A 21,572-nucleotide genomic window follows, 5' to 3' on the forward strand; every position below is an offset into this window, starting at 1 on the left:
TAAGAATGCCCTACGTTCCATGGAAGAGTCACCCCCTTCATAAACTTGGTAAATGTCACGAGAGCCTGGCCAAGAATGCTAGCCAGCACCTTACTATTCAACATTCACAGCCACACTGACATCTTTAATTATCATCTTGCGGCATTCCGGGTATAAGGTCATAATTACACTGAAATCGCTCAGTAAAGCCTTTGATGAAGGGTGCATGAAGACCTGCACGGTGTTCTGCACCTCTGTCTAAAGCGATTTATGGGTTGAGGTCTACGTATCCACCTTGGCTCATGTATATATATATGATTGTGAATTGTTCTACTGTCAGCTAGGTTATTCAACTCGTTTAGTGCAGAGTTAGTTTACGTTCTTCCCTGAAGTAAATTTTGAGGAGTCATTGGGTTACTGTGGTGATTCACACAAATCTACGGCACCAAATCAAGCTTATCAGGGACAGGCAATTTGACCCTGTTGTCGAAAACAAGGAAGAGAAGGCGGAGAATTGAAAGCAGTCAGAAGACTCAAAGAAAAAGAAGAATCTATAATAGAAACATCAAAGCTTCTAATCAATTAAAAACTGAGGTCGAAAGCAATCTTGAAATCAAACGCAGTCGCCTCGCATTGTTCCCACGATTCATCCAAAGCATATGCAAAATGCTCTCCCTGTTCAAGGAGAGGTCAGGAATTAGCTTCATGAGGAAACTGAGACAGAAGATCCCTGAAGAATGTCCCAAAGTGGTCTCTCAGATGTCACCAAGACATCGTGATTCAAATGATTTTGATCTGTCTGCTAGTGTTAACGAGGAGAGTGACAGCTGTTGCGCATACCACGAGATACGGCATCAACGAATGGCAAACCCAGACACAAATAAAAACACAGAAACAGAAATGGAACAACCAAACAATCTGTCAAACCAACCAAATAGCAATCCACTGGTTCCTGAGCTGTTTCCTGCCATCGATGATTCTCAATTCGCTACTCGCTGCCCCAACTACATTTCGATAACGCCCTCTCGCAGCTACTGAACCGGTGAAAGGTCAATTTTTTATATACTCAGATTACTGGATCACCCCATGAATCTGAATCGCGCTGCTCTCGCTAATTTTATAAATATTTATCTAGGTTATTTAACCAAGCTAAGAAAACTATATAGACTTTGCCCGAGTAAAGTTTGTCATCCCTGGGTACACCTCATACCGGAAATCGGTGATGAAAAACTGGGCCTTGAAGGTGAAGGCCGGCATGGGAACCCACTGTTAACGTTGTATTCTCCAGATATATACAAAATGTCGCTGGCTAAAGGTGTGTGGTCTCAGTTTTCAAGGAGGTCTCCTTCTTTGGGGGTCAGTAGTAAGGCGCTGAAGACTGCGTTGCTTAGTCCAGACTTGCCTAATGGACCGGTCAGCTTCAAGAAGAGAAGCAGTAAAATCCAATATCAGTCTCCCATCGGAATGGAACAGGTTTATCCATTGGCCTACGAAATGATGGAGAAAAGAAGCGAACAGGTTTATGCCAAAATCGACCAGATAACAGAGGAAATAAACAGCGCCGAGGACGGTTCAGATCTCAAGATCAAGCTGCTGGCGAAAAAAGACAAGCTCTTGGCTGACGCTGAAAAGTTCAACCCAGAGGTGCTATATAAGGTACAATTTGCTACCAACTCATTGGATGTGACCCAACCAGTCTACAGAAGAGCTTTGAAAGAGAAGTGGGAATCGTACGCGAAGATGTTGACGATGCAGAGATTGGAGACTCTTAATGTCATCCCAGATACTCTGCCTACTTTGGAACCCGAAGTTGATGTCAAGATCAGATTCGCTCACAATGCCATCGAGACGTACGTTGAGCCTGGAAAGATTCTTTCTTCTAACGTTACATCAAAACCTCCAGTTATCGAAATCACCGAGTTTGAGGAAGTGCAGCATGAGCTGTACACCGTGTTGATTGTGAACCCGGACATCCCAGACATTGAAAATGATACCTTTTCTACAACCCTCCACTGGGGTCTTAAGGATATCCCTCTCTCAAATGTTGACAATGTTATAGATCCCAAGAAGCTGTTGGAAGATGAGACCAGAGAGTTAATCAGCTATCTCCCTCCGACCCCAGAAAAGAACGCCCCAACCAATAGATTGGCTGTGTGGGTTTTCCGCCAAAACGGAGTTCCTTTGGAGAAAGTTGAAGTAACCAGAGAATTCTTCAACATCAGAGAGTTTGTTGAACAGAACAACTTGCAAGCTGTTGGTGCCCATGTATTTAGAAGCACCTGGGACAGAAACGTGAACCGGGTTAGAGAGCTCTACGGCTTGCCAAAGGGCAGGATATTCCACAGAGTCCGTCGCTAAGTCCAGAACTGTACATAACTGGAACTGTATATAAGTTATCCAACGTGGGAATAAACGAGAAAACGTGTAGTTCTGAGATTTATTTTTCTATTGTTTGGGCGTCTAATTAAGCGCCCAAAGCTTTGGGCGCTTGTGCTCATCTCATCCGAAGAGGGCATGGGTGAACAGAAACTGGAGTTGGTAATCCAGTACTTCAGCGTCAAAAACTCGGTTAAAACTGGGTGTAAGAGCCTACCTGACTATAATATTCAAAGAAAACAAGACCAGCCATGTCTGAGGTATGTTTTGAATAAATTTGTGATTTTCTGTGCGTCTCACCCGTGAGTCTAACCTCAGTACAGGAATTCGATCTACGAAGAGAGAAGCTATTGGAGTTGAATGTGGCGGCATGGGATGGAGACCTTTACGAACCTGAAGGTCCAATTGATGCAAGTTTGAAAAAGAATTCAGGATTTCTCAAAAAAGTCAGAACAAATCTGAACAAAGAAGGTGAAGCGTCACTGATACAGGACATCAAATCTTTGTCTTTGACCAGATACCTCCCGGAGTTGACATCAGTCGTTGCAGAAGCTCTCACAAAATGCTCGAGGAATGCAGACGTTTATGCCGCTGTGGAAGTAGTTTCGCTATTGCACCGCAGGTTCGGGGCCCAGTTCACCAACAATCTAACGCTTTACCTCTTGCACGGTATTGCTAACCCTTCTGAAAGGGACGCGGTGCTCTCCGAAACTGATGAAGAGGCAAGACTCGCTAGACAGCGCATTTTAGGGAGACTTTTGATGGAGTTCTATACCTGTGGAGTGATACGAGACGATATGGATATATCAAAGTCAGACCTGCCGGACTTCGTCACCAAGAGAAAGGATAGCGATGGACTGATTATGGTGGTTGTTCTGAAGGAGGTGCTCTCCTATAGTCTGAAGTCAGGAGTGACCATACCTTTCGCAACTGGATTCCTGAAAAAGTTTGTTGGTTACTTGGAAGCAGATGATAACAGGTTTTTACAAAATAAGGTCAAACTGCAGATACTAAAGGCGTTTAGAATCTATACCAACGCCATATGGGTTCGGGCGGAATACCATAATATATCGGTACAGAGACTCAAGAAAAAAATTGCTAAAATCTCGATAAGAATTGGCAAAGTTCCTGAGGAGGAAACAATTGAATTGAAAGAGAACACCGACAAGTTCGAGACGTTCAAGACCGGTGCTGATACCCTCATGAAACTGCTGGAGATGCCAGTACCGGAGTACAGCGTCGTGGTTGAAGAAGAGGAAGTTCCGGAGGTGGATGAAGAAACTCAAAAGAAGATATGGGATAACGATGTTGACCGGAAGTTTTACACTGTTCTTCCAGATATGAGGGACACCTTCTCTGACGAAGTTCTCGCGACAACCACCAGTGATGCCTCTGAGATCACTGATGGAAAGGGCAAGGCTATGGACAAAATATTGATGAAATTCGACTCATGCAAGTCTGGAGAAGATGTGGATAGGATCAGTGTCCAATTCTGGAAAGCAGGACTCAACAATAACCGTTCAAAAATGAGGCTATCGCACCATTTCCTGAGTGTGACGTCTTTCTCCCAAGTTCCGTACTTCGTGAGATTTGCAGCGATCAACAGAGAGTTTTTGCCCAATCTCATAGAGGATATTGTTGCTGTGGTAGACAAGAATTTGCGAGGCCAATTGACACATGCTGGACTGAATCTTTTGATTGTGAACTTCTTTTGCGAAATGGTGCTGTTCAAACTTGTGCCTATCCACATTCTGTTCCACAAGATCCGTTTTCTCATCAAACATCTATACATTCCATCGAACCTGGATTTCCTTTTCACTGTGTTTGACAGATGTGGTCAGATTCTTCTTTATGACCCGCTTTACAAGTCCAAGACCGAGGAAATGGTTGAGATGATGACCACGAGTTGTCAATCGGACTCAATAACCCCAAACGACAGATTGGCACTTTCGTCTCTTCTCCTTGGGCTGAGGCCTCCAACCCTTAACAACCCTGAAACCAAAAAACGAGCGAGATCCACCGAGGAGCAATTCATTCGTCACCTGGTGAGGACGGAATATAACGGGGATAATATCTCAGAGGTTTATTCGCAACTAGCATCGCTCGATTGGAATGACGCCAAAAAAGCCAAAATGTTCGTGGAAACGTTACGTTTGATGTTCACGAAACCCCACAAGATCAATTATAATAATATCCAGAACCTGGCGAACCTTCTGCACTTGATCCCATCCAAACCCTTGAGAGTGTATGTGGTTGACAGCGTGGTGGAGTCGATTGTGAGATCTCTGGAGGTGAACGATGTCCGTGAGAACAGAGTGAGATTGGCGTATATCAAGTACTTTGCAGCTTTGTTCAACACCGGAGAAGTGACGAGTGCAACTTTCAACTCCATTCTATACAAGCTAGTCTACCTGGGTCATCCTGATAACTCTCCCTCTGTTAACCACCCAACCGAGATTGATTCCCCAGACGACTATTTCAGAATTCACTTGGTTTCTCTGTTGCTGACAGCAACTGACCTGACACGGCTGAAAGGAACCAAGTATGAAAAAAGCCTCACGACGTTCTATAGCTTCTTCGATTACTATACTTTCACCAAGGAGCAACCCATACCGTTGGAAACGTCCTTCAAGCTGGCGGAAATGCGTGACGACCCAAATGTCAAGTTTTCAAGATCTGCGAATCTCGAAAAAAGTATCCAGAGACTTCAAGCGGCGATGTCTCACAATGGTCTTGGTTCTTCTGAGCTGGATGAGGAGGACGCCAGAGAAGCTGTGGACGCCGAAAGCGCGGACATGGAGGATGAGGCCCTGAAAGCCCAAGAACAAGCGCATAAGGCAGCATTGGACCTTTATGAAAGAGACAAGCTCGCCAAGGAACAGATTGAGAAAGCGAAGAATTCGCTAGAGGCCAGGAACCAACGGGCTGAAGAGGAAATGGAACGTGAGTTCGAAAACATGATGCTGGAGGAGAGTTCGAGGTCACAAAGTGCAAAAGTACGCGTAGAGCTGCCAACAGTAGCGACTAGCCAAAGAAATGTTGAAGGTATGAACAGGACGGGTGTCAAGTTCACACTGGTGAGCAGAAACAACAAGAAACAGGCCACCACCAGGGACATTGTTCTACCTGAAGATAGCAAGTTTGCTTCTGCGATGGTTGAGAAAACTTTGATGAAACAGAAAGAACAGGAAGTTCTCAGAAGAGTGGCCTTGAATTCGTTAGATTATACGTGACATCGTTATAAGTATGCTTGAAAAAGTTTGCTGTCTTTAATCCACGTAGACGATGACTGACGTGATATCATCTGGCTTACCTCCGATGTAAGGCTGGCCGGTAACCTCAGATAGCCGTTGGGAGAACACACTGGGGTACTTAATGTCGTTGCTTAGGGTTTTGACAGCTTTGACGAATTTTGAGTTGATATGCTCCAACTGGGCTTTATCATACAAAATTCGTGAGTCCTTGGAGCTATCCTGAAATGGTGCAAACGAGTCTGTCAAATACAACTCGATGTCAGCCACAGATACATTATCACCAACTCCATCGGTGCCAAACACAACAACGTCCCCCCTTTGCAACTGCTGCTCATACACATCGGACTCTGCTGGCTCGTTCCTTAGGTAATTGGCCTGTCTCTTCTTGCCAGCATCCAGGATCCTCTCCGGTATTATCGATAGCTGGTAAGGTGCATTGAAGTAGTAGGTTTGCTCCGTCGATTCAGAAACGCACTTAAAACGAGAACCAGCAACTCCTGCCTCATCCTGCCTGAACACACCAAACCAAGAGTCACCGAGATTGGCAACTTTCAAGGCGCCATACTCATCAATGGTCCCGTAACAAACAGTGGTGCTACCCACCTCAACTTCTCCACTATCCTTCACCTTTTCAAAAGCCAGAGACAGAAGTTTTCGAGGCTCCGGAATCGGCTCACGTTTAGCCCGTAAGGCCAAAAACACCTCCTCGAGACATCTGCACAGTTTCCTGCTGATGGCTGAAGAGTCGTAACCCTGTTCGCTCCAACCACCAACACCATCTGCAACACCCACTATGGCTGTTCCATCTTCAGCCACTGCCATCACAAAGTTGTCTTCACCAGTGGGAGAGTCGATTGCATTTGAACCCGCAACCGTGATGTGCTTTTTGGACTTGCGAATCAACTCGCCCTCTTCAGCCTCGTCCTTGAGTCTGTTCTTGGGCTCAAAAGCCGCCGAAATAGTATATCTGAATAGAGTGTCTGTTGCAGAGGAAGCAGTGGAAGTAGAATTTCCGTTGAAACCTGTGCTTCCGCGGGTGAAGTGGCGTCTAGAGTCCTTGAAGAAAGATACGTGCTGGACAAAGGCATTTGCGGAGTAAACTGAAGACACACTGGAAACAGGTGACACACTGTGAAATCGGAAAAAAAACCCTCCTGAGACATTCTGGATTCCAATTCTTGAGGTCCTACTAAAGAATCTCCTGCTAATTAGATTGGCACCGGGGAAACCTTGGTGCGTAAGTGCTGACTGGTTTTAGTACGCTGCCATACAACTTTGACAAGAGCATTTACTCACTTCTTTGCATTTCAATGCACAATTGTTCCTCAAATAGCAAATTAAAGCCAAAATATCACTTTCAGGCCACTTTATATCGCCTAATTCTCAAAAAGTGCCTGGAAACAAGGTGCTAAGTGTGGTCTTTCGAGTCTTGGTCTTGTTCTCTTGAAGGTAATCGGCTCGGGTCTTCCCCATCGCCGCTTAACCTCTTTGCTACAGCTGGGTAAGGGCTCGAAGAGGACGTGTGAATGGGGCCGAACTTCTGAAAAGTTGTAGCAAAATTTATTACTAATGGCAATTGGAAACTACAAATGCTTTATTTCAATCCTCAATTTTGATTGGAAAAAATCCTCTTCTTTGAGAGACTGTCTAATGGAATGAACTGTATTGAAGCGTGACTGAGCCAAGAGATTGAGTTGAATATCATCTCGATGGCGATCACCCCAAGCGATTTATAAACCTTGCGGGAAACGTGACTGTGTGACATTCAGGATCAACCATCAAATAAAATGTCCAAGCCCTCAATAGCGCTACAGTCATAGCTTTTCTTTGTCTTCACCTCGCTTTTTCACTCTATTTCGCCAACTTGGCAAACTCGGCCTTAGCCTCTTGAATCAGCTTGGCTTTCTCCTCAAACTCCTTTTTCTCAGTCTTGAGGAGACCGGCAGACTTGAGTTGCTGGGTGTGGTAAACACCGTACACCACACCTAGACCTAGAGCAGACCATCTGAAAACCTATGGGCGATTGCGTTAGTAACATATTCAACTATCCATAGCCCAACAATGGGCAGGCAACAAGAAAATCCACATACGTTAAGGGCAGACATTTTGCTTAGTGTATATGTATGAAGACACTATATGTATATTCGAAAAATGTGAAGTTGATTCTTCGTCAACATCCGATCCCATCAAATTCCATTGGTTGTTATGTGGTTACGAAGCACTGCCCAATCACGTGAACGACTCATCGCCAAGCTTATCATCAATATCTTGTATGGCCTTATCAAGATCAGCCAGACTATCCTCGAGCGATTTCAAGTCCTCGAACCGGCGTTTTTTCTTGGAGTTTTCAACCATGTCTGCCACCAAAAACCGTTGTTCTTTTAGAACCATCATTTGATCCCTTAGTTCTCGCACTTCGCGCTTGGTCATTTTAGGCTGCGCAGGCTCAGGCGATTGAGTCGATGAGGAGATTGATGCATCATTGGATTGGCCCTTCAGAATCTTGGGAACGCTTTGCAAAGAAAGCATGTTCTCTTGGAGGAACAAAAGTGATGTCTGGTAAATTGATTTCTGAATCTTGAGCTCGTCAATGCTGATTGGATGCCCTTTGGCTTGGAGCTCTTCTGAAACACGAATCTGGGAGCCAATCCGTTTGGTTATACCATCGAACCTGGTGAACAGTCTCATGAGCTTGAGTCTTTGTTGAGTGGCAAGCTGAAGCATCTCGTGTTCTTGTGAGAAAGCGGCGATAGTGGCGTTGTGGTCATGAACACCACTGGAAAGTTCAGTAGCCGGATCTGCCCTTTTCATGAGCTCCAAGGTGATTTTGAGCTCGGGCAACAACTTCACGATCTTGGTCTTATATATCACCATGCTCGAATAAAGGCTTAAAATTTCCGGCGGAGAAGATTGCATGTCTCTGATGAACAGCCTCTTGCTAAGCAATTGGTTCTTGCAGACCAAACACATTCTGAGAGAAGCATCGGGTGTACTCTCCAGCTTCTCATATTTTTTGGAGGCTGTAGCCACCGAGAACGACGAAGGAATGCTCAGCAGATCAGAGAGTATGTTAAGAGGAACGTCCATTGAACAACCAGTAGCGACATCGCCACATGTAATAAGACCACACAACCGACAGTGGTGCTTTCGTAGCACGCCAAACGAGAACCTCTGCTGGCATATGCGACAGCTCTTTACTTCGCTATCTGATTGCCAGTTTACAACACTCCTCTCGAATTGTTTGATGGGTAAAGACGCCCGAATACCTTGATCCAGGTTTCGGTAATACTCGTAGAACCGCAACCATCTTCTCTCCAACATGAGCACATCCAAGTCTCTTTTTCCACTGAATTCCGTCCGTAGTCTCTTGAAAGACGTACTCAAGTCAGAAACGCGACCATTTGTATCGTTGTGTCCAGGTTTACCGAGGTAACACGCCTGACAGCACCGTGACCAAATTCCGTTCTTCGGATCATACTCTAGCTCTGCGTTGATCTTGACCCTATAGTATGTGTGGGTGTTACAGAACAGTTTGCCACACTTCCTGCAGTTAACCTGGCCATTTTTCACACTCAAGTACTTGGAGCACCCGGGAGTGTTGCATATTTCATTCGGCGACGGTCTTTTCCAGTGGTTTCTCGGTATCGTAATGGGTACTATCTCTGCAGTCTCGGCTGCCTCTTGCAAATTGACCGAAGAACTCGATTCGGTAAAACTGAAATTGTTGTCAAAAAGATCCAATTTCAAAAACTTTTTGTTCGGGTTGATGTTACTATTGATCACTTCATTGGCTTTGCCTATAACCTTCTTCCTGAACCAAGACTTCAGATCATCTTCATTGGCAACTGGCTCAACGTCGCTATGTTCATCATCCAAATGGCGGTTCAGTTGCATTAGAGTAACCATCTTCTCTCCGCAGATCGGGCACATCATGTCTAGAGATGTTTCACCATTGGGGGAAACAACCGACTCAATAGACGAAGCTGGCTCGTTGCTCAGAGATGATACCGATGATGATGAATTTGTGGACTCTGCCAGAGTCATCTCATTTAAAGAGGGAATAAGCCTATTCAAATCTGAACCTTCCACTTGAGGGTCATCAATGATATTTCGCCTGGGGTTTGGTGTTGAGGAGGAAGACGAAGAGCCTAGCACGCGCCGTTTGGTCGGCGTTTTTTTGCTATCTCTGATCATTGCAAACAAATCTTTCTAGTGATAATGTACCAGAATCATTCGTAAATTTCACAGAACCATGAAAAGTATATTTTTTGCTTTCAAGGAAAAAGGACAATGAGAGGACAAAGAAGAGGAGACTTTATTCCAAACCAAATCTTTACAATACGTTATCTTTACTGCCATCAGAACTACGTGTCACCAATGGTTATCAGAGGGTCCTGCAGAATGATGCAGGAAAAGAATCCAATTATGAAAAAATAATAAGCTGCTATTAGGCCGATCTCAAAGGTTCATGATCATAACATTTGTCATAGTTTTCCAGAAGTATAAAATCAACCCCTAGACCATCGGCGAGACTGGCGAATCCCAGAGCTTGTAGTAGTCCACCAATTGGCCGTCTAAGTTGGCCTCTCCTGCAACGGGCAGTCTAGCCAGATTACGCACCGAATAAGGCTCATCATCATTCTTTAAGAGCCAAAAATCAAGACAATTCATTTTGACACCGAAGTCAAAGGCTGTGTGAAACTTTTTAAAGGTTAACAAGTCTCTGGTGGTCATGAGAAACTGGTCAATACCAAGCACTCTGAACAACCGGGAGCCAACGAGGAATGCAGGGACACACAATACCGCGGTACTTGAAAGTGTCAGTTCAGACTGACGTGGAGCAGCAGATGTGGGCGACTTGGCATCATCAAGTTCATCTGGTACCGAGGAGAAGAACATGTTGGAAGATTGCGAGCCAAATTTATGGAGGCTTTCTGCCTCGTTCGAGGTAAAGCCCTTTGCTATCTGAAAACTCTGAACAACGCACAGGAACGAAAGCCATAGGAACTGGAACGCACACCAGACGATCAAATTAAACACAAAAGGCATGCCATTGTAGCCCTTGCACATGTTTTCTGAGAGCATGAAACAGGAGTCGTCTTGTTCGAGATCATCGAAGAGTTCATCCACCAGATTGAAAAATATCACGAGACACAACCAGAGGGCAAATACAAAAGCCAAAAATACCTTGTGGTTTCTCACTCCAACGTCATTGTATATCCAAGGGCAGTAATGATCGAATCTGGCCACAACTCGTTTTCTGACGCGAGAGAACTTGGAGCGTAGAGGTAAGCGAACAGAGGTGTAAATGCAAAAATGTTTAGCATCGAACTTTCTCAATACAATGAGGTCTCGTATTGTTCGTTGGATTTGATCCCTCGACAACGAAGGCGGAAGCGCGCCCGGGTCCATGAGTGCACTTTTGGTGAAGCAAAAGACGACTGCAAAGGCCAACACCAAAAACAGCAGATTCGACACCGAAGAATCCGAGAAAGTCCGGGGTAGCACCGTGAAAAACCACGTGATTATCACCCAAAAAGCCGAGGCCGAAAACAACCCTGCGAGGTAGGGCGATTTCATGAAAGCGTTGGACTCGGTTATGCATGCTGGCAGCAGGACTTTTACCAAAAGCACTTGCTGTCCCGTAAGAATAGTTAGGCCAAGTATCAGGTTCACGACTGGAAAGTCTCCAGAGAACTTCAAGATGGAGAGCATGACCGGTAATGTGAAATAGGAAATCAAAAACACGGAGTAAAGAGCAATCTTTTTGGGTAGCCATCTGTGGATTGTGTTCCCTTGCAAGTCCTTATTGTTCTCTTTCAGAGCTTGCTTCAGCTTAACGGTACAATTCATATCCACAGATATCGCATAAGCATCCTTTCCCTCGTTGGTCTTCTTCTTGACATCACTGCCTTTTTCTATCAGTTTGAAGAGTATAGGTTTCACTCCACGGATGAGAGCCCAATGGAGAGGGGTGAAAGCAGTTTCATCTAAAGCATGAACACTGGCACCTGAAGCCAACAAGACCTCGACTGTGAGTGAGTCACCTTGGTAAGCAGCCCAATGAAGTGCGGTTCTTCCCTTAGGATCAGGTGTATCAACAGAGATATTGGAAAATTTGAGAAGGTATACTACCATCATCACGTTAGATGAATGAACAGCAAGATGTAAACAGTTGAAGCCCTGTAAATCTTGTAGAAACGGATCTGCTTTGCACTCCACGAGCAAGTAGTCCGCAATATAAACAAGACCGTAGCGGCACGCCCACTGTAACGGCGTAGCATTAAGTTCTCCACCTATGTAGTCAACAGTGGCACCTTGCGAAACCAGGTACTTCACAACAGAGAGCCTATTGTTAATGGAAGCCCAATGCAAAGCAGTAACATTATCGTCAATGTGATCATCAACGTGAACTCTTTCCGATTCCAAAAGTTCCTTAATAGTGCTGAGGTCCCCTACCTGGGCAGCCTTCAAAAAAGTATCCACATCAGACACTGACAGATTAGTTCGAGTTCAAACAGACCAAATTTCAAAACATAAAGACTTACCTTGAATATCGCCACTGTGCTCGTTCAAAGAGACATCTTTCATGGCCATGGCACTACTTGCAGAGTTGACGTCTTCAGATAAAGCATCGCTGAGTAGGTCTGACTGCGAGTGCCTTTCCACGCTCTTAAGCGTATTCAATTCCGCATCTTCGGATGAATTTTCCCTCGACATGAATCAGATTGGTGTATAACACAAGCTGGAAAATGCTGTCAGAAAAAGATAGGCGTCAAAACGGCCGATATATAGACTGCAACAAGTAGAATAGGTCATTAGTACGGCGCATTGAGGCTGTGGAGATTAAGTGTCAGGCAGTGTTACGTAACCATAGAACCAAGAAGACACAATGCTGCGTAACCACATCAACAAAAAGTGAAGGCACTAAATGCTGAAGTTCAATATCGTTCCAGAAAGATTCATAATTTCGTCAATGCTATATAACAGGGTAGGTTCATTCTTCCACAATCACAGTGACTGGGTAAAATATGGCCATCTCTCTCTGCCTGATGAACTGCCCAAACCTCACGTTTTGTACCAAATCCACCGCATCCCAGGCCGTCTCAAGCTGAGAATCCGTATCCAGCGTGCCATCACTGACGTGAAGTCGAGCCCCTTCTAAAAATTCGTTCAGAACAGAACCAGCACTTCTTCCAACTTCGCTGCCCTGATTGAGCAGCTCCTCTACTCCAGTCTCAGTATCTTCTTTCGATTCCAGAAGTTGTTTCCAAGGATTTGGACTGAGGCCCTGAGCAATTGCCCAATGCTCAAAAGTCTTGCTATGCCTGCTCTGTTTTCTCCAGTACTCCTGTGATTCCCAAGCTGCAACCATCATCGCTGCATCCCTCTTGAAGCTTTCTGATAATGGAGAAGGCATGAAATCCGTAGGCCCCGTCCAGTAAGGCACAAAAGTACCTTCCTCCTCAGCGAGGCGTCTCGCTATGGAAGCTTCGATGTAACTGTGAGCAAGTTGGCGTCTCAATGAATAGCTGTATTCATAGAAGGAGTTGTAGCACAGTATTCCACCAGCAGCAATATTGATCAGCATTGGGACCACACGTTTTGGGCCTCTAACAGATTTGAGCCGCCATAACTTGAACGCATTTTTGAAAAAGATAAGACCAAAACCGGTCTGTAAAACAGTCAGAAACTTCCTGGCAGATGTAGCATCATGAGCTGGTGCCAAAGGACCCCATAACCACAGTCCAACATCGCCTCTTCTTTTCCACCGAGTAACAGTGGTGAGCCAGTCTTCAGAATCAGAGCTGGTTTCCTTTGTGACTTCCTGAGCCATTGTCCCTGCACTATTGGGTGTTTGGTGTGAGTTTACATTTAGAATAAGATTTCCAGTACATTCAGTGGGAACCTCGACTTGAACCGAATATGGCATCTTGATAACTGCACGACGAATCCTCAAAACTGTCGAATGGAAATTGCTTTGATACTAAGTTAGCCAACTGTTTGAACAAAATCAAATCCACTCCAATGTCATATTCGAGGTATATACGGGGCTGCCTTAGATTGGTTAGGCCCCAGATACCCATATTATCACGGAGATATCCCGCGAATGCTGTCAGATTTTTGCATATTTCACGAGTCAATTTGCATGTTCAAGACTCACAGGAACAATACGAAGCTAGGTATCTTCAGCTTCAGAACCTCCTAGATGCAGAGATTTTCAATGTAAACTCGGAAATTGCGCCTCAGAAAGTGCTGGATGCTTTGAGGACCTGTACTCTTTTTCAACAATCGCTGATCGAAGGCAACAAACTACAGAAGACCAAGCTCATGGAGGAAGTTACTAACCTTATGCTGGATGTGCTTGCCTCTTCCAATGTTGAGTTTACAGAAGAGATCCTCAAAAGATTTTTCCTACTCAAGCCGGAGACAGATGACGCTATCAAAGTTATTGAGCTGTTTTACATGAAGAACCCGGAGAAACATATCTCTCACGAAGTTGCGATGGTGCCGTTTAGAAATGCCATTTATGACGGCAAAATGCAAAATGCAGCTGACATAATGAAGGCTACCTCAGGATCAGAACGGTATATTGCCTTCAAGAGAAAGGGAATGCGCAAATTGATTGGCTACTATGCCGGTTTCATTGGAAGTGTACTGGCCTCGGTTCAGGCAGCAATCAGAATAGGTCACCCTGAATTAGCTGAGATGAGTACGACTGGTTTGCATGTGATGATATTGGCCTACTTCCTTCAGAATACTGTGCTGGGAGTTATGGCATTTGCCTCTAAGGGTATTGATAACGGTCCAATCAGCTGGCAGAAGGGTATCTTCCCCAGTCACTGGTTCTTGCACTCCGATGAGCTTAAGATGGCATCAAAGCTTGTTCAGGCGGATGCTGAAGTGTACGGTGCCGAGGGATTTGCGACCAGATCGATTGTAAAGCAGACCGCCGAACGAGACATGGTTGTGAACGAGCCGGAGCAGGAGATCATGTTAAAGCAGTTTTGGCTAAGTGGAGGTGATGGGTTTGTCTGGGTTGAACCCGACATGGATCCAGCTGAGATCCAGTGGGCACAGCATTTAAAAGATCGTGGAATCAAGAAGATCTGGCAGAAGGACAATAAAGATAGACTGCTCGACTCTGAGACGAGCGAGAGAGGGGAAGACTTCAGAGCGGAGACTGAGAATGCCTCAAAGGCAATGTGAATATTTGGTCATTCAAGATAACCCCTGTACATTTTTGAAAATTGAAAAATAAATGATATATACCTTTTTGGCACGTGACTACCAAAAGCGGATTCGCGTACCGCGTGGAACATTCTCGTGCGATGACCATCTTGCATACTAAAATATATTTAAGGTGCGGATGTGCCACCGCATGTGGGACATCACTTGTTCACATCTGTATCCTTTTTGACATTTTAAATTGGCAAATGTTAGTTCAACGAAACTTAAAACGCTATGGACCCAGAGCTCTTCAGGAAGTTGCTAGCGTGCGGGCCGTTGCTACGCCCATAGCTAGACCCCTATCCTATGCCAGAACTCCCGACAGAATGAGTTCAACAAACGGATTTGTCGGAATGTCTCTGTTGAAGACGAATGTTCCGCAGCTATTACAACTCAGATTCGCATCAAATCAGGGACCTCAGAATTTCCGCATGAATATGAACGGTGAACAAGAAGATGCTGAACCTGCTTTGAAGAAGTATGCCACTAACCTGACGGAAATGGCACGTGAAGGCAAACTAGATCCTGTCATTGGCCGTGACGATGAGATTCGTCGTACTATTCAGATTCTTTCTCGTCGTACCAAGAATAACCCAGCTCTGATTGGTAATGCTGGTACGGGTAAGACTGCTATTATGGAAGGTTTGGCTCAGAGAATCGTGAGGAATGAGGTTCCCGAGAGTATGAAGGGAAAGGAAGTGATATCCTTGGATCTGGGATCACTTATTAGTGGTGCCAAATTCCGTGGTGATTTTGAAGAACGTCTCAAGGCTGTTTTGAAGGAGCTGGATGAGGCTAAGGGAAACGCAATTTTGTTCGTAGATGAACTCCACATCCTTCTTGGACTGGGAAAAGCCGATGGAGCTATTGATGCATCCAATCTGCTGAAGCCGGCGTTGGCTAGAGGCCAGTTGCAATGCTGTGGTGCCACTACGATCGAAGAGTACAGAAAATACATCGAGAAAGATGCTGCGCTTGCCAGAAGATTCCAGCCGGTTCTGGTAAACGAGCCTTCTGTGGAAGACACCATAAGCATTCTAAGAGGTCTGAAGGAGAAATATGAGGTTCATCATGGTGTGAGAATTGCGGATGCGTCGTTGGTATCGGCTGCTGTTTACAGTAACAGATATATCACAGACAGATTTTTGCCCGATAAGGCCATTGACCTGGTGGATGAAGCTTGTTCTGCTCTCAGATTGCAGCATGAATCCAGACCCGACGCTATTCAAGAGCTGGATAGAGCTATAATGACTATTCAGATTGAACTGGAGTCGTTGCGCAAGGAAACAGACCCCTTGAGTGTTCAAAGGAGGGAGAAACTTGAGGATCAACTTTCCTTGAAGACTGCAGAGCTGAAGGAGCTCACTGATGTTTGGGAGAATGAAAAGAAGGAACTCGAGAAGATTAAAAATGCCAAACAAGAGCTTGAAAAGGCCAGACAGGATCTTGAGGTTGCGAGAAGAGACGGCAGTTTTGCCCGTGCTTCCGAATTGCAATATGCTATAATACCAGAGCTGGAAAAACGACTACCTAAGGATGGGGCCGAAAACACCAACGACCAAGGCTCAACCCTTCTGCATGAATCGGTCACATCTGATGATATTGCGAGGGTTGTTTCCAAGATGACTGGTATACCAGTACAATCGATGCTGAAGGGTGAGAAGGATAAGCTTTTGTATATGGAGACTGCTCTCAAGGCCAGAGTTGTTGGTCAGGACGATGCTATCCACTCTATTGCAGATGCTGTTAGATTGCAGAGGGCGGGCTTGACAACCGATAAGAGGCCTATTGCGAGTTTTATGTTCCTCGGTCCAACCGGTACCGGTAAGACTGAACTCACCAAAGCAGTTGCCGACTTTTTGTTCGACGATGAGAACGCTGTTGTGAGATTTGACATGTCTGAATTTCAGGAAAAGCATGCTTTGATGAGACTAATAGGTGCACCACCATCCTATGTTGGTTATGAGGAAGGTGGTGAGCTCACCGAAGCTGTCAGGAGGAAGCCATATGCGGTAGTTTTGTTTGATGAGTTCGAGAAGGCTCATTCGGATATCTCGAAGCTATTGCTTCAAGTGCTGGATGAGGGTAAATTGACGGACTCGCAGGGTCACAAGGTGGACTTCAGAAACACGATCATCATTATGACCTCCAATATAGGACAGGATCTGTTACTTGCCGATGCCAATGACAAACCCAACGATTCTGGCTCCGTCACTCCGGAAGTGAAGCAGAATGTGATTGAGCTGATGAAGAGGCATTACGCACCCGAGTTCATTAATCGTGTGGATGATGTTCTTGTGTTCAACAGACTCTCAAAGGATGCTTTAAGAAAGATAGTGGATATCAGACTGGACGAGGTTCAGGACAGATTGGTGGAGAGAAGAATCGAGTTGAGGCTTACGGAAGCTGCCAAGGTCTGGCTGACGGACAATGGATATGAACCAATGTATGGAGCCAGACCTCTCAACAGACTTATCAAGAGAGTGATATTGAACTCAATGTCGGTCCAAATGATCAAGGGCGATATCAAAGACAACGACGTTGTGAACGTTGATGTTGGATCTGATGGTCTGTTGAAGATTGAGGCGATTCATGATGCTGCTCTTTCAGGACCTGAAACCGATCCAGCACAAGCATAGTTTATGGTTCTTGCGTTCTATTGATGATTTTTATGTACATAGTTTATGAAGGGAATAAGTATGATGAAGATAACCGATGGAGTATGAAGTAGTTTAGATTGTTGTGCGGCTCCTATTTGGCCCATACACTTCCTTTAAATGCCTCCGTGATCTCGTCGAGAACTTGCGACAAGCACTTTACAAAGTCTAAAGAGCCAGTCCCTATACAACCGATTCAGGGAAGTTTTGCTTGAAATTCGCCAGAATATGACCAAGCTCTTCTCTTTAATAGCTACCGTGCTATTGCTGGTGAACCCGGTTTGGTGTGTGTTTGACTATGAGATATTCAATGTTGACTGGCAGTACACCGTGTTGGGACGCATAATACCTGAAACCACCGTTTTTCTTCAGTCTCAGTCCCAGACAGTCCAATTTCTGACGGAAGAAGGTATATTTGCGAAATTGAACTTGACCAATGGAGAACCGTTGTGGAGATATCAATCAGAGAAGCCATACAGTTCTGCCCATTTGACGGTAGTTGGACAGTTGACGTACACTGCAGTTAACTATGTCGATGGCAAGGGATCCAGAATTGCTTCATGGCAGTTTGACAACTCCTTACTGCGTGAGATTGACCTTGATGCTAGTACGGTTGGAATACTGAATATACGAAACCAGGAGCTGCTGGCAGTAACATCCGAAGGTGACGTTCTTTTCGTGCCAAAGACTGGTGATGTAATTGAGCTTTCAACAGGAATATCAGGGGTCAAAAATGCCCTTGTTTCACTTCTTCCATCTGGTGATGTTATACTTGCTCTGGATGTGGTCGGCTCCAAGACAACGGTTGTGGTTTTGACTAAGACGAACGGAGAGTATCTCTTGGGTTCTAAGTTCTTTTTCCCAAAGTCATTCGATACCTTAAAATCACTGGAAGAGGGAGCTTTGATTACTACTGAGGGAGTTTACACATTTGATGAAGCAAAGGCTAGTTTTGGTCCTGTGACCAAAGTGAAGCAGGTTTTGAGTGTCTATGCCTCCTCCGGTTTGGTCACAGCATCTGGAAAGACTATATCTACTTCAACAGACTCGCACACACTGGAACATGAAGTTGTGGAGTTAAAGCTGGTGAACTCACAGTTTTTAGTAGCTTTCTGCAAACAGAAGACATATCTGTTTGATCTGGATGGAGGACTGGAGCCCTTCTTGGAATTTCCAGCCGTTGATCTAAAGGGATATGACCAGATATCTGCCACTTTGAATGATTCAAACGACTTGCACGTGCTAGTCCAGTATGAGGACTCTGTTATTACGCTCTGGTCAAATGGTGTAGAGTCTTGGTCAAGAGACGAGTCTTTGGCGAAAGTGGTTGATTGGGTTATCATGGATGAGGAAATCGACAATTCAGAGATAACCCATAATCTGGAATTTGAGGAAAGTGCTACTTTGCTTCATGCATACATCTTTAGGGCAAAAAAGAACTTTGAAAAGTTCAGAAACTTCAAGTTTTCGTGGTCGAAATCAGATGATTCCATGGACCATTACTTTGGTTTTGTGAAAACCTTGGTCGTTGCTACTGCCAATGGAAAACTATTTGGATTCAGTACCACCAGCAAGAATGACGGCGTAAAAAAGTGGGATTGGTCCTTCGATACTCATCTGGGCAGCGGTATTTCCAAGTTGATAGTGATTGATGATAACCTGCTATTCATCTCCACCGAAGCCAACGGTTTGTATTTTGTTCAGGACCATACCTCTTTTTCGATTGACTTTGCGATGTCCTCAGATGAACCAGTTTTGTCTCCTTCTTTCAAGGAAAGGATAACGTCACTGAAGACTTCAGCTGGTGATATCCAGCTGATTTTGGATGAGGCTGATTTGCCTTTGAATTTCGTTGAGAAGACATCAGATAACTCCATTTTGGGGTCTGAACTTTCGAAGCTGAAAGAACAATCTTCAACTTGGAAATTCAACTTCAACGATGACGAAAAAATTCTTTCGATCGTTCCGAGGCCCAAAACGAACGAGGATATCGCTTCAACCGGTGTAGTTCTGGGGAACAGAAAGGTGCTTTACAAGTATCTGGAGCCAAATCTGGTTGTGGTGACGACATATGATCAGTCCCATCAAGTGCTGTACCTTTACCTGATCAACTCTGTCTCTGGCCAGGTCTTGTACACCACGAAGCAGACTGAACCTCTGGATGTTGACTCAGTTCAGGTTATCTACGATGAAAACTTTGTGGTATACTCGTATTACTCTTTGGAGTATGGCACCAAAATTGTGGTGATTGATTTGTTCGAGTCATTGACACCAGATGTCAGATACTCCAACGGAAATGCATCCTTGGAGTTTACTCCGGAGGTGAGTTCTTTGGGTTTTGTCATAAACGGCAAGATCAGAGCTCTGATTCCAACAAGCACTAAATACAGTATCACCTCGAAGTCCATAATCATATCCCTTGAAAATGGCCAGATAGCGTCAGTTCCAAAGTTTGTGTTGAACAGCAGAAGAGTCACAGACAGAGAACTCACCAAGGATGAGAAGGAGGAGTTTCAGATGATGCCTTACGGCCCTGTCATTGGCATCGCCGATCACTTCTATCTTTCTCATTACAGGACACTTTTGCACTCTTTTGAGAAACCAGCAAAGGTTCTTTCTTCAGTACCTACGAATCTGGAATCCACGTCCATTATCTGCTCTGTTGATCTGGATATCTTCTGTACTAGGGTTGCACCATCCAACACATTTGACATGTTGTCTCCAAGTTTTGACAGGAGCTTTTTGCTTTTGACCATTTTTGCCTTGGTAATAGCGGTCCTGGTAGTAAAACCAATGGTCAACGCAAAGAGGCTGAAAGCCGCATGGGTCTTTTGAGATGATGCCCTAAAGTAGTAATCGTGGCTGTGCTGGGCCCCGCCTATCTGAAACAGCAACCTTGGCGTTGAATGGAATTACCACAAAAAATAGCGAATCACGATAATGAATTTCTCTTCTCATAGTCAGATAATCATACTGTAAATTGTACCATAATGTCGTCTTGGATGGTCAAATTGGTGACTCAAAGGGTAAGCATTATCATCTGCATGTTGGAGAAGTTTCACTAACGCCACTTCTAGATTTTCAGAGAGTCGCACCTTAACAAATTTGGAACTGAAGATCCTTATTACGAGGAAACAATTGTTTCTTCAGGTGATCCTACAAAGCCTGACAAGGTCAAGAAGATACGCAAGAGAACAGCACCAAAAGGGCTTTCTGAGAACGATGAAAAGATCTTTATAAAGATCAGAAGACGAGCTTACCATCTGGATATGCTATTCAATGTTTGTGGGATCCGAGTGGGATGGAATGGGATCATCAGTCTGTTACCTGTGGTAGGTGATGCTCTCTCGGTTACTTCATCATTGATGATCTACAAGATGTTGTTTGATCTTGACGAAAAGGTTCCGTTGACCATCCATGCTACTTTCCTCTTCAACATACTGATTGACTTTCTGATTGGTCTGATTCCTATTGTTGGTAGCATAGTGGAAATTGGATACAAGGCCAATAGCAGAAACTCGTTATCCCTTGAAAAGTATTTGGAGAAAGTTGGAGCAAAAAACCTCAGCCAATTGCAAATGTTAACGGATCCTAGTAATAGAACCAACGTGAACGATTCTGCTTTCAAGAAGAAGTCCGGATTTGGATCTATTTACAACAAGTTCCGCAACCAGATTGCTCCAAATGAGGCCCCAGCCCAATCCGGTGTTTCTGACAACAGAAGCGTCAAGTCAATTTCGTCTGCGATCCCACACAATCGTAAAAAGAGCTTTGATGAACTTGATCCCCAAGAGGTCATTCAGAGACACAGCTTGACTGCGCACGAGCCAATCACGAATGAGAAGGCAAAATTCAACAGGTAGGCTGATGGAGGTGAAATATTTCAGCTTTTTTTAACAATTTTCCATTTTTATATGAATTTATAATGACAATGAAGGTCTTTCCATAGTTGAAGGGATTGCCCCCAAAGCGAACGCCGCACAGTCACCGAATGGCTAAAGTTCTGTTGTAACACGACTTTCCTCATCATGAATCGGCCTACGACGAGACATGTTTAACGATTTTCATTGACAGC

At 44.7% G+C, this 21,572-nt stretch overlaps 11 protein-coding genes across 11 annotated transcripts; 7 read left to right on the forward strand and 4 right to left on the reverse strand.

The window, feature by feature from the left end:
* Nucleotides 1–645: 645 nt before the first annotated feature.
* Nucleotides 646–1,017, forward strand: KUCA_T00002794001 (uncharacterized protein; the record flags this gene model as incomplete). Its single annotated transcript, XM_022603076.1, has 1 exon — nt 646–1,017. The coding sequence occupies one exon, from the start codon at nt 646–648 to the stop codon at nt 1,015–1,017; it is 372 nt and encodes a 123-aa protein (XP_022458817.1).
* Nucleotides 1,018–1,278: 261 nt separating this feature from the next.
* Nucleotides 1,279–2,337, forward strand: KUCA_T00002795001 (uncharacterized protein; the record flags this gene model as incomplete). The annotated part of the gene is made up of 1 exon (XM_022603077.1): nt 1,279–2,337. One exon carries the CDS (start codon nt 1,279–1,281, stop codon nt 2,335–2,337), a length of 1,059 nt encoding a protein of 352 aa, XP_022458818.1.
* Nucleotides 2,338–2,606: 269 nt separating this feature from the next.
* On the forward strand, nt 2,607–5,588 carry KUCA_T00002796001 (uncharacterized protein; the record flags this gene model as incomplete). Its single annotated transcript, XM_022603078.1, has 2 exons — nt 2,607–2,615; nt 2,679–5,588. 2 exons carry the CDS (start codon nt 2,607–2,609, stop codon nt 5,586–5,588), a joined length of 2,919 nt encoding a protein of 972 aa, XP_022458819.1.
* Nucleotides 5,589–5,624: 36 nt separating this feature from the next.
* KUCA_T00002797001 (uncharacterized protein) lies at nt 5,625–6,772 on the reverse strand (the record flags this gene model as incomplete). The annotated part of the gene is made up of 2 exons (XM_022603079.1): nt 5,625–6,683; nt 6,740–6,772. The coding sequence occupies 2 exons, from the start codon at nt 6,770–6,772 to the stop codon at nt 5,625–5,627; spliced, it is 1,092 nt and encodes a 363-aa protein (XP_022458820.1).
* Nucleotides 6,773–7,838: 1,066 nt separating this feature from the next.
* KUCA_T00002798001 (uncharacterized protein) lies at nt 7,839–9,803 on the reverse strand (the record flags this gene model as incomplete). Its single annotated transcript, XM_022603080.1, has 1 exon — nt 7,839–9,803. The coding sequence occupies one exon, from the start codon at nt 9,801–9,803 to the stop codon at nt 7,839–7,841; it is 1,965 nt and encodes a 654-aa protein (XP_022458821.1).
* A 321-nt stretch (nt 9,804–10,124) lies between these two features.
* KUCA_T00002799001 (uncharacterized protein) lies at nt 10,125–12,329 on the reverse strand (the record flags this gene model as incomplete). Its single annotated transcript, XM_022603081.1, has 2 exons — nt 10,125–12,103; nt 12,158–12,329. 2 exons carry the CDS (start codon nt 12,327–12,329, stop codon nt 10,125–10,127), a joined length of 2,151 nt encoding a protein of 716 aa, XP_022458822.1.
* A 277-nt stretch (nt 12,330–12,606) lies between these two features.
* Nucleotides 12,607–13,542, reverse strand: KUCA_T00002800001 (uncharacterized protein; the record flags this gene model as incomplete). Its single annotated transcript, XM_022603082.1, has 1 exon — nt 12,607–13,542. The coding sequence occupies one exon, from the start codon at nt 13,540–13,542 to the stop codon at nt 12,607–12,609; it is 936 nt and encodes a 311-aa protein (XP_022458823.1).
* A 95-nt stretch (nt 13,543–13,637) lies between these two features.
* Nucleotides 13,638–14,819, forward strand: KUCA_T00002801001 (uncharacterized protein; the record flags this gene model as incomplete). The annotated part of the gene is made up of 1 exon (XM_022603083.1): nt 13,638–14,819. One exon carries the CDS (start codon nt 13,638–13,640, stop codon nt 14,817–14,819), a length of 1,182 nt encoding a protein of 393 aa, XP_022458824.1.
* Nucleotides 14,820–14,941: 122 nt separating this feature from the next.
* KUCA_T00002802001 (uncharacterized protein) lies at nt 14,942–17,479 on the forward strand (the record flags this gene model as incomplete). The annotated part of the gene is made up of 1 exon (XM_022603084.1): nt 14,942–17,479. One exon carries the CDS (start codon nt 14,942–14,944, stop codon nt 17,477–17,479), a length of 2,538 nt encoding a protein of 845 aa, XP_022458825.1.
* Nucleotides 17,480–17,725: 246 nt separating this feature from the next.
* On the forward strand, nt 17,726–20,332 carry KUCA_T00002803001 (uncharacterized protein; the record flags this gene model as incomplete). The annotated part of the gene is made up of 1 exon (XM_022603086.1): nt 17,726–20,332. One exon carries the CDS (start codon nt 17,726–17,728, stop codon nt 20,330–20,332), a length of 2,607 nt encoding a protein of 868 aa, XP_022458826.1.
* Nucleotides 20,333–20,487: 155 nt separating this feature from the next.
* Nucleotides 20,488–21,360, forward strand: KUCA_T00002804001 (uncharacterized protein; the record flags this gene model as incomplete). The annotated part of the gene is made up of 2 exons (XM_022603087.1): nt 20,488–20,523; nt 20,575–21,360. The coding sequence occupies 2 exons, from the start codon at nt 20,488–20,490 to the stop codon at nt 21,358–21,360; spliced, it is 822 nt and encodes a 273-aa protein (XP_022458827.1).
* Between the last annotated feature and the right edge of the window lie 212 nt (nt 21,361–21,572).

Source organism: Kuraishia capsulata, genomic scaffold (genome assembly GCF_000576695.1).
Source record: "Kuraishia capsulata CBS 1993 genomic scaffold, Kuraishia_capsulata_scaffold_3, whole genome shotgun sequence".
NCBI classification, from domain to species: domain Eukaryota; kingdom Fungi; phylum Ascomycota; class Pichiomycetes; order Pichiales; family Pichiaceae; genus Kuraishia; species Kuraishia capsulata.